This window comes from Asparagus officinalis, chromosome 9 (assembly GCF_001876935.1).
Source record: "Asparagus officinalis chromosome 9, Aspof.V1, whole genome shotgun sequence".
NCBI classification, from domain to species: Eukaryota; Viridiplantae; Streptophyta; class Magnoliopsida; order Asparagales; family Asparagaceae; genus Asparagus; species Asparagus officinalis.
This window is the reverse complement of record NC_033802.1, coordinates 2311191-2323389: the sequence shown is the minus strand read 5'-3', so window position 1 is coordinate 2323389 and position 12199 is coordinate 2311191. Positions and strand designations below refer to the sequence as shown.

At 38.5% G+C, this 12199-nt stretch overlaps 1 protein-coding gene and 1 pseudogene across 1 annotated transcript; both read right to left on the bottom strand.

Moving 5' to 3' along the window:
- LOC109824148 lies at window positions 1053-3662 on the bottom strand (annotated as a pseudogene).
- LOC109824339 (6-hydroxynicotinate 3-monooxygenase-like) lies at window positions 5848-7952 on the bottom strand. Its single transcript, XM_020390911.1, has 5 exons — window positions 7892-7952; window positions 7476-7541; window positions 7096-7276; window positions 6765-6990; window positions 5848-6509 (listed from the first exon to the last, which is right to left on the bottom strand). The coding sequence occupies exons 1-5, from the start codon at window positions 7942-7944 to the stop codon at window positions 5983-5985; spliced, it is 1053 nt and encodes a 350-aa protein (XP_020246500.1). The 5' UTR covers window positions 7945-7952; the 3' UTR covers window positions 5848-5982.

Here is a 12199-nt window from a genome sequence, read left to right as displayed (position 1 = left end):
ACCTATAGAAAACATGATCCCTGAAAATCCTAACAGCCCAACCCCAAAAGCCCAGATCCACCTTGTTGGACCCAGCCCGATGAGTACGAGCCCAAAACAAGACCTGAGACTCGCCATCTCCTCTCCTTAAACATACTTCCTCATTCCCTCCTCTACTTTACTCGTATTCTGTTTTGATCTCAATGCACCTCCAATGTTTCTTGCAAGAACGACTGCATCCTCGAGCGCAGAGCAACCGCCCTGACCGAGGTCAGGAGTCATCGGATGCATTGCATCTCCGACCACCATCCTCGAGCGCAGAGCAACCGCCCTGACCGAGGTCAGGAGTCATCGGATGCATTGCATCTCCGACCACCACCGTGACTGTTCCTTTATGATTGGACCCGGTGAGCATGGCCCACGGGTTTCGAAGCATGAGAGGAGCCCATGTTAGTGATGAGAGGTCTGAGTGTTCAACAACTTCAACCAACTGAATCGTATGTTGATTTCTATTCATTTATAAGCCGAATACTAAAATCTATTTTTTTTAGTATTAAATGAACGATCGAATCGAACTTAACCGAATATTTGAACGAAATAATAACCGAACTGTTTATTAATTATTTGGTTCACTTTCACCCCTATTTATCAGCACAACAACTTAAAAAAAACTCCCGCAAATATTAAGATATTTTATTTTGACCGCCCAACTTTTTTTCCCTTGTACCAGAATTTAGTGTGGTGTAATTTTTTATTGGGAAAATTCCCTCCATTCTCTACATTCTCCAAAGTTATTGAAGGTGTACGGATGAGTCCGTGTGGATCCTTGTGGGCACTTGCACCTACACAAAATTTAATTTTTAACTAATAAGTATAGAAATTGAAATTTATAGAGGCGCACCCATAAAACTTACATAGGTGCCTCCATAGAGTTGATAGTTATACAGATTTTAAAAGAATTTTTGTTAGAACTTAGCGGCATTTTTTGTTAGTTTAGTGATGAAAATGAAACGATAATGTGTTGCTATGAAAATGATAGAGAAAATAATTATGTCTTTAGAAATTACCAGTTATTTTATAAATAAAATGTTTAATTAGTATAACTTGTATGTATACATGCTCACATAAGATAATTTTTCTGGTTCCGTCCCTACACAAGTTTCAAACATCACCTACACATAATGTAAATACTAAAATACACTTCTAGGCCTCAGGAGGCTCAAGCACACCACAGTCATAGTCAACTGCAGCTCTTATCCTAGGAAAAACAAACCTATAGAAAACATGATCCCTGAAAACCCTAGCAGCCCAAGCCCAGAGCCCAGACCCGCCCTGTTGTACCCAGCCCGATAAGTACGAGCCCACAATAAGGCCCGAGACCCGCCATCTCCTCTCCTTAACGTACTTCTCCATGCCCTCCTCCACCTTCTTCATGGTGCCGTCGGACCTTATTAAAGGTCCGACGTTCCTCGCAAGCACGACTGCGTCCTCGAGCGCGGCGCAGCCCCCCTGACCGAGGTCAGGAGTCATCGGATGCATGGCGTCTCCTGCGACCGTAACCGTTCCTTTGTAGTTCGGCCCGGTGAGCACGGCCCATGGGCTCCTAAACATGAGAGGGGCCCACGATAATGATGAGAGGTCGGAGCGTTGGACGACGTCAAGGTATTGTTGAGGAAATGACTTCTGCTAGGATGAGCGAGGGGTCCCTTGCAAATTCAGCTGCCATGTCCTTCTCTGAAATAATAGCGCCCAGTAATTATCAAGGCCCAAAATAATTAAAAAAGGTCAACCACCTTTAGGAACATAGGAGTTGTTTTAATACGCAGAAAGTATAATTAATAACGGCAGTTAAATTTTATAAAGTAAATGGGACCCGTGTGTTGCTTCATACGCTGACCAGTTTGTTCAGACTGTTACGGTTCAAATCATCAACATATCCAGACCATAGATTACAGCCGATGGTGTGGATTTGTTGATGATTTGGACCGTTAGTACATTGAGGGACAGTAAATACAGAGATTTCTGATATTTTGGGTTGAGTTTCTGACATTGTAAATTTTTTTTCTGAGGTAAAATGTGTGAACATAAGGCATGCAAAAAACATAATCAGAAATTTTCTTCACATTGGAACTCTACCTCTTGCCGTAGTAGGATTGGTCATGAACCAGTATATCTCTTTATCACTGAGAGGAGCAAAACCGCCTCTTTTACCACCAGAAAGGAATTGATTGGCACCATATTTCAACCCATGGCCTTCAGGATATACAGACAACCCACGAACAGCTGACCGTCCAGAATTAATGGGAGCCGCCAGCCCCAACCATTGTGCCACCACAGAATGCACCCCATCACACCCAATCAAAACCTATCATTATATCGATCAACGGTAAATCCTTAATCAGAACCAACTACAGTTAGATAGATCGAATCATATAGGGGAAAAGGGAATTGGCGGAGAGGAGCAAGTGATTTTCTTAAGTTTGAGGTTGGACAACTCGAGCAAGTTCAAAGGGGCGCTTCTACAGGGACCCCAAATGGGGGATCCAATGGGAGGACATGTGAGTTGTCCCCCTCCAGTTGGATGATGCACATAAACAGTGCATCATCCAACCAGAGAAATTGTTAACACGCGCGATGAAATGATAAACCATGTTTTTTCCGGTTACCTTCGTCCGGATGATCGCTCCGTCTTCTAGATGCAGAACGACGGCGCTCGATGAATCTCTTAAAACCTCGGTCCTGATCGACGCTAGTTTCGAAGAAAAGCGAACGGTATCAGGCTTCAGCTCCTCGGCCAGCGCTTCCAACAACACCTTCCTGTGCACCGCTCGTGTTCCCAGCCCCCTCCCCGTTCCTCCCCTTTATTACAAAAAGATGGAGAACATCAAGATCCTTGAACGTACGCCTTAATCTTTTTTTTTTTAATGTAAGTTTTTTTTTTGTTTGAGAAATAAAACATGACTATTTAGTCTTGACATTTTCAAAATTTTCATCCGTCCTGATGTTCATCAAGGTCGATCATCTAAGTTTCTAGAATTTAGCATGAGGTTCTGAATTGAAAATGTAAATTAAAGAGCTAGGGAAAACGCAAGGGGCTAAACAAAACTTGCCCTTGTCTCCAACTTGAAAGTTATCCAAAATAGGAGAGAGTTTAATTATGTGGCCGTGGATTTTCTCAATTTAATCCTAAATAATAAAACTCCGTCAACAAATTAATCAAAAGTACCCGTTCTGGCCAAAACTGATCACAGACTGCTCCCCTGTCTCAAGATTAGTAACGCTTCCCCTGTTCACAAGAATCACAACACAAACACCATCAGCCAACAAACTCAATCCCTGGGGACTGAAATTTGAAAATAATAATAATAATAAATAAATAAATATAGATATATATATATTTACCCTTCCAGTAGTGGATATATTGAGGTGAGCTTATGAGCCACTCCGAGAGCATCGAGAGCGCGCCAAGCGTTAGGAGACAAGCCGAGAGCCGCGCCGGTGGTTCTGAGCTCATCTGATCCGCTGCGAACGCCGAGCCTCTGCAGCGCCAGCGCCGTCGCTATGCCGGCGATGCCTCCGCCTACGATCACTACCTCTTGCTCTCCCGCCATTATCGCTGAATTCGAAGAATCCCTTCATTTCGTTTCGCGGTTGGCATTTATAGGAAATGTTTGAGACTTGGAGTGGAAGAATGGTCAAAAGTTGAAGAATACATGGTCGTGGTTGGCGCAAGGAAAAAAAGTTACGTGTCAAAAGAAAATAATAAATAAATAAAGCTGTCAAAACTCTTATTAGAAGGGCATTTCAAACATAGGAAGTTTCCCGAGGTTCGTAAGAGCTTTGTGGAATTTAATTAGAGTTTCATTCAAACAAAATGATTGACGTGGTCAACATTAGAAATTCCTTCAGCTCTTCAAGTGTTTGGGTAACACAAACAAAATAAGCTCACAACTAAAGGAAGAATCCAAACAATCATAGTAATTAATTTGGAAAGATTGCACGTGCTTATAATTCCGTCATGAGCAATATATAAGGTAGATGCCCCTGGCTCCATATATTTATGAAAGAGGATAAATTTTTAAAAGAGACCCATTTAGACCTTTATTCCCAAAAAACGATCTCATTCAAACAAAATTGTAAAAACCGACCTAGTTTTAGCTTCAGCGCTGAAACTGGGTCGGTTTTTAATTTTTTTTTTCAAAAGTTTAGCAGATCTACTAAACTTCACGAGAGTTGTTCACATGAGTTCAACTCCCGTGAAGTTTTGAAAAAAAAAAATTAAAAACCGACCTGATTTTAGCGCTGAGGTGGAAACCAAGTCGGTTTTTGTAATTTTGTTTGAATGATGTCGTTTTTTGGGATTAAGTTCACAAATGGGTCTCTTTTGAAAATTTGTCCTTCTGAAAGAACTTGAAGTTGGCGACAGCGTTATTAACATCATCCACAACTTCGTTCACGACGAGTCCAAGTATACAACAAATGTTTAGGAAATGTTTGAAAATGAATTCATCTATAACCCCCACCTCTTCTACCAAATAAAAGAGAGAATTTTCTACGTACACACAGGCGTAGCCTTGTATCCACAAACTTTTCTCGAGTTTTGCTTCTGAATAAGGTAACTCGCACAGGACCCAATCACTATACGTGATCGATCTGCAGTACTTACTTGCTGTTAACTATTTTACTAGCGCTTACCACCTCATGTCATTAGTAAGAGGAGGGATACATGCAACTCATTCTTTTCAAAATACTAATTCTGTGGTGGCAAGTGACAGTGCACACTACTACAAATAAGGGGTTGTTTGGTTAAAAAAAAATTCCCTTGAAAGCCTGCCAAAGTGTCACTTCTTTGACATGATTTACGCAAAAACGTCTCTAAAAAAGAGGATTTTGCTTGAAAGCCTGTCAAAAAGTGACACTTTTAGCACTTTTTGCAGGCTTTTAACAATGGCTTTCCCTAAAAAAACAAGGAACCAAACAGCCCCTAAGTATTGGATATCCCAGAAGACTTGCTGCAAACATTTCGGTCTTTACACTGAATTCTCAATGACTACTTTATATTGTTTATCTAATATTCTATGTTTTGGAACTCGACATATATGGGTTTTCATTATACATTGAAGAGATGGTAGAAGACGATTTCGGGTTTTGATTAGTGGATGTGAAACTGATTGTCGTGATCCCAACATTTTAACTTCAAATTTTAGGCATGATTTGAGAAACTTTTAACTCTTTTTTTTCCCGAAGACTTTTGTATCATATTATAGCATATATGCTTTTGACTTTTTATTGGCCTCTTTCGTCTCTGATATGTATTCAAAAAAAAAAAAACTTCCGTATCTAATTTGTATTCAAAAAATTTCTTCCTTTCTGTATTTCATCCCTTTGTTATTTTCTTTTTTGTTTTAATGGATCTGAATATGGTCTCCTTTACCAAGATACATCTGTATTTGGCCTCGTGTTGGTATTATTAAGTTGATACATATATGATAATTGTTATATATGATCCATCTGAATGCCTATTAGTTAAGCATATAAATTATTACAAAAATTCATTTTTTTTCTTCTTGTTTCAAATAAAAATATAGTTCATAATTTACATATATAATAGTAGTTATAATTGAAATAATCTATATATAGTTAACACTAAATATATATAATTTAGAAACAAAAAAGTACTTGTTACTGTCAAATAAAAACAAAAAGATGTAAGCTTTGTACCTTTCAAAGCCAATTACACCATGAGCATAAATTTTTTTGTTGTTGTTGTTGTGAAGGTTTTGCACATAAGGAACATAGCGAATTGCATTGATTCTCATTTTCCGTGAGGACGATCAAAATTTAAAGAACTTTTTATTTCTCGTAAGAACCCATGACTCAATATTAACTATACATCCACCCTCTTATTCAAACAAATGACTCACATAACCAACATAATAAATTTCTTGACCTCATCTAGGACCATAAAAATTTAATAGCAAAGAGAATAAGTAGACAACAATCTCAAGCAACTGAAGGAAGCACCCCGCAATCATACTGCACAGAATCCACAATCTTGGGCTGAACAAACCTATAGAAAACATGGTCCCTGAACCAATTCACGGCCCAGCCCGAAAGCCCGGCCCGTCCACCTTGTTGGACCCAGCCCGACAAATACGCGCCAATGATCAAACCGACAGCCCGCCATCTCCTCTCCTTCACGTACTGCTCGACTCCCCTCTCGGCATTGCTGAGACCAGCAGCGGCGAGATTTCTGGCGAGCACGACAGCATCCTCGAGGGCCGCGCCACCTCCCTGAGCGAGGTCCGGTGTCATTGGGTGGAAGGCGTCGCCAGCGACCGTTATGGGCCCTTTATGGGCCTGGCCCGTTACGAGGGCCCACGGGACCCGGTACTTGAGTGGGGCCCATGAGAGGGTGGAGAGGTCTGCCTGGTGGACTACTCTGAGGAACTCTGGAGGGAAGGATTTGGCGAGGTTGTTGGTTACTTCTCTTTGGATTGATAGCGGATCTCCTACTGCCAATTCTTTTTCTGCCAAAAAGAGAAAAAAAAAAGAATCAAGAAAGATCTAAACAAACATTTTTATTGCAATTACGATGTATATTTTAACGAGAAACTATTCAGTAAACTCTGTCCACAAGATAGTTTGATAGTAATTTTTTTTATCCTAGAATTAGTAGAGAACATGAAATTTTGGTAATGCATTGCTCGATTTTCTACAGATGGCTCTAAAGCCTAATAAATTTTGTTTAATTCCAGGAGAAAATAATAAAAAAAAGTACTCGCCTTCAGCAGCATAATGGGTAGTGAACCAATAAACGTCCGTATCATTAAGAGGAAGAAATCCAGCCCTTTTCCCCTGCTTGACAAACTGTCGAACTTCATGATCAAACCCATGGCCCTGCGGAAATACAGAAAGCCCGCGGACCGCAGCCCGGCCTGAATCTATGGGCCCACTGAGACCCAGCCATTGAGCCACAACAGAGTGAACCCCATCACACCCGATCACTGCCTGTCGTAATCACAATATCAAAGATTTAAGTAAGTAAACCACCAAGTTTGATTAATCAAAAAGAAAGTTTTGAAAATATCTTTTATTAATTAATTAATTAGTTACCTTCGCTCTGATTAACGTCCCGTCCTCTAGTTCCAAAAGAGCAACGGTTGATGAATCTTTTAAGGTCTCGGTCTTAATCGAAGCAAGCTTGGAGGAAAATCTAACTGTATTTGGAGGGAGTTCTTCGGCTAATGCCTCTAATAGTACTTTGCGATGAAGTCCCCTCACTCCCAGATCACCGCTGTTGATCGAGCATCACAAAAATTACGTGCATTTTTGTTAGTTATGTAAAATGTTGTTTTTCTAAGAAATTGAAATCTATTATAGTAGAATAATAATGTATGAAACTGATTACGTACGCTCGATAAAATGTGAAATGCTAATTGATATGCTTCATTAATTTTTGTTATTTAGAAGAAAACAAGAGATTAATTGAATACCATTTGGATGTCCCGGTGAAAGAAGTCACTTGAGTAGTTCCAGTCTCAACATTAGTCACCCAACCTCTGCAATCCAAATTAATAATAAAAAAACATTCAGAAATTGTACAGCTGTTCAACCTCAATATGGAATTTTGTACAAATCAGTGAGCGTGAAAACGGAAAATATTGAATACATGCGAGCCGACTAAAATGGGCTAAAATTTTATTAAAGGCCTTCCTAGTTAAATTTGGGGTTAAAATTTTATTTTTGTTAAAGGTCTTCCTAGTTAAATTTGGGGGGTTAAAATTTTATTTTCTAACGTGTACATGTACGTGCACGTTAAATAATGTATATTTTATTTTATTTTTAAAAAATTTGCTTCTAAACTCATGGCCAGTGAGATTTGAATCTGGGGCACTCTGGCGAACGTTACCTCTTAACGGGACGATACATTGCGCCAAGCTTATCGCCAACTCCTACGCGCATTCAAAGAGGGCTTTCTCAAGCAATTTGGGGAAGCAACTCCGGCGAGCACGAAGGGCCCCCCGCAGGAGCACCGCAAAACCCGCCCAACCCCACACGACAACGCCTCCTGTATTTTCGACCTTCTCTTTCACTGCGGGCTCAAAACCGGCTCGTGGCGTCGCCAGTCCGGCAATTCCAGCGCCAATAATCACCACCTCTTGCTCATCCATCATTACTCTCTCTCTAATTAAGTTTGCACTAGAAAATTTGTTCTTGTGAGTTTTTCTGAGTTTAGTAGTGAGCTTTATATAGTTTTGGTTCCATGCATAATGGGAGAAGGCGAATTTGGACACGAGTTGTTTGTTCTTGTTGACTGGAGAAAATGACTGAATTTCCGCAACTTGCTTCGTGGAAGGTCAATGTTGGATGCTAACTTTGTCCGGCCCAGAAAGCAACAAGAAATACTTGATTAATTTGACGGTAGCGATGATATTGTTGATAATAATAGAAGTTGGCCCTAGGAATCTTGACCGTGTTTGGGAGTTTATTGAGGAAAAGGAAAGGAAAGATGAAACGGAAAAAGAAAAGATAAAGAATGTGAGGTAAAATATAATATTTTGTTAGGAGTTTAGTGAGGGGGGATGGAGGGGGCTTGTTTCATCATGTTGGAAGGGTCAAGACAACTTTTTTTATTAATCTCCCTCAAGTTCACCCAACCCTTTTGTACAATTGCTTACCGCTAATTTTGAGGAGGGGGGGGGGGGGCGGCGGGGCAAAAGATATTTTCTCCAAATTTTTCTCTTCATTCTCTTCCATTACCCCTCTCATAAACTCTCAAACATGGTAAATTGCAAACTTCTCTTCCCATAATACCCTCTCCTAACCTCCATCCAAGCACATTATGAGTGTTCGGTTATCTTCTGTTTGGGGATTTTGATGCTCTCTACTAAAAAAATATAGCGGGGAGATCAGTATATTAATGCTTGTCGTTGATTTGTATAGCGGTTAGTTGTGATTTATTCCAAATATACATTCACCATAATGCGCACTATTTTTATCATATGCACTTAAAAGCAAATCATAACTGTCCACTAAACAAATTAACAATTATGATACAGTAGTAATTTCTCTAATATTTTTCTTCTTCCTCCTCCTCCTCTTCTATTTAGTAGTGGGGAGGATCCGAATTCTCTATTTGATGCTCAAACTTTCATTCACAACTCGACCCAAAAATGACTTTATTTACATCTCTACTTGCCCCCCCCCCTAAACCCCCCCCCCCCCCCCCCGCCCGCGGGCGGCGGATGTCTTTTTTTTATCTAGCTCGCTGTTTATTTATTTGTTAACTTAAAACATCACATGCAAAATGGAAGCAACGTCACGAGTTTCTAGGACGGAAGAGCAATAGATTTAAACTAAGATTTATTTCAACACAAATCTGGGCCAAGACCCAGTTTTTCAGGTCGATATTTTCTTCCCAAAAAAGGCCCACTACCACAATGTGCGCAACTCCACCAGTGGGTCAGGCCTATTGTTGGATAGGCCCAAGTGGTGCGAGCACTTAGCACTGATCCCGGGCTCAAGGCCCAAATCCCACACCAACTCGTTGTTTTATTCCACTTACGGTAATGGTCGTCAAGAATTAATCCAACGATAGCCAACGATGCATGAACTAAAAAGATTCCATCTATCAAGTGCGCAGCCTGGGCCCACCTTCCCTTTATTATTAAAACTCAACGAGGACCAACAAAATACTTTTAAAAACATAAAATAAAATTGTTAAAAGACTCTTTATTCTCTAAAATACCACTCCGAATACTCGAGAACAGCACCTGTAGTTGACCTAACTGATTATCATAACATTATTCTGGGATTAAAATGGTAATCTTCCTTATTATTTTGTGGTCATTACTTTATTCAACAAACTTTTGATAACCTGGACTTGTGAGTGGCACTACAACCCTCAACCACACCTTTGGCACACCCCCTCTCTCAGCTTACACGGGCCCATTTTAGATTTTTTTTTTTTAACTAAAGTAGGCCCCGTGTACTGTAGCTAAAAGAGGGGTTGTGCCCCAATGTGTGATTAGGGGTGTGCCTGTAGTGTTTTTCTTTTATTTTTCACATAATCTCTTGCTACAATAACTCCTAGCCCTTAGCATGTGTATTTGTCTTGTTATCACATAAATATAAAAAAATTGTATACCGTAGATTTTATTAATCAAAATGAATTAAGTGAATTTAAATGTTTTCTTATAGACTTTTAGTCCACAATTGAGTGAATTTGCCTTTCCATTCCCCTTTCATGATCAAATTTTTATTAAAGTTTTTCTTGTGATAAACAACTCTTCAAAGTAAAAAAGGTAAAAATGCTTCCATGATCTGATATTTTGGCCGTATGTGTTTATTTTTCTCGGTGATTTCACAGCATCTTTGAAAACGCATGCTACCCAAAGATTTGACTAGTCAAAGATTTCATAGTCAGATTAAAAAAAAGTCAGAAAGAAGGGACACGTAAAGGTTGAAGCATAATTTTGGCTAAAATGGCACTTAAATAACTTATTGTTTGATCACTTTTTATACTTAAATATTTTAAATTATAAAATTGAGTACTATAATATTTTAAGTTGTTAAAAAACACTACACTAGTAACTTTTAATAATTGTTTCTAAAAATAATTTTAGTAATATGCCCTGATAACTAGCAGAATGTATTAAAGTGTTTTTTCTTACAACTTAGACATTAAAGTTATAATTTCTTATAACTTAGAGCATTAAAGTATTACTTTTCACAAGTTAGAACATTTAAACGTAAAGGTGGTGAGATAGTAGAGTACTTAAGTTATATTTTTTACAATTTAGGATATCAAAGTTGTACTTTTTACCACTTAAGATGTTTAAGTGTAAAGTGAAACAATAGGGTATTTAAGTGCCATTTAGCCTATTATTTTAGCTAAAAGAATCACATATAAATTTCATTTCATCCGTGTATTTGCGTGTGTTAGAAATTCTAATTGTGTGATGATCTCAAATTAACTAACTAAGGGTTGAACCGTCCATAATGATGGGGTGATGATTAAAATCGAGCTAATTAAAAATTTTGTTCTATGATTTCTGTAATTGAGTCATAACTATGCGAGCTTACTTCTTCTTTTTAGTTACTTAATTTGTAATAATTATGCTCCTACTGGTGATAAAATGAGAACAAAATTGTAGAACATATGGCAATAAATGATCCAGCTAGAGGAAATACTCATAGCTACCGAGATGGATATAACTGGAAACAGGTCTAAAAGAACTTGATTGAAAGTAACAAAAAAAATGTATATCAACTTTTAATTTAATGACGAGAAATGATCCTTTAGAGAACTAAATAAAAGATTATAATTCATGTGTTCAACTCTAGGATCTGGTATTAATTATTGGCTAAATCAATTTATATACCTTATATCACATCAGCATTATATGCTCTAAATAATATTTTGTTGCAATTATATACCCTAGCTTGTTCGCCATTTGAGTTTGATAAACGATGTTAAAAATTACCCCCTGCAATAGAAGACAATGCCTTCTGTTTAAACTTATGCCAACGTGTAAGTAAATAAGTAAATACTGCAATAAATAAAGAAAAAGCCATTGAAATTCAACATGTGATCAGCACGTGTGAATATTCTCATGGTCGTATAAGAGAATGTAACAACATACGAAATTTAAACAAACTAGGATATCTATTCTTTTATACAAATGGGAGAAACAAAGAGTCACTGTTCATGCTACAGTAAATGCTACGTTATATTTACCGTAGCAGTATTACTGTAGCAGCTGAGAAATTTAAAAGATACTGTAGCAGATCGGTTACTGTAGCAGCTCGGGAATTGCACTGTAACAGGCGCGTTACTGTAGCACCCTAGAAAATTCAAACCGGGAGAGTTTAAAAACGGCGGGAACACTGTAGCAAAAAAAAACGGGCTGCACACTAGTATATATATAATTGTCAAAATTTGTAACTTATAATATATTTGGTACAAAATAGTATAAACATAAGGTATGTAAAGTTGCCATTAAGCCTAAAATCTTTGTTGTTGTATTGAAGACCGAATCACATTATCTCGAAATAAAATAGACTATACTATATATTTTTTTTGTGGATAGGATCTACGAAGTGATGAGATCGACTACCGTCCACTAGGCAACAGCAATAAAGGAGTCATGTTCGCTTGCTTTGCCTGCGTTGGACTTTAGTGAGTGCTGCCAAATTAATTACCGACTCGACCCCT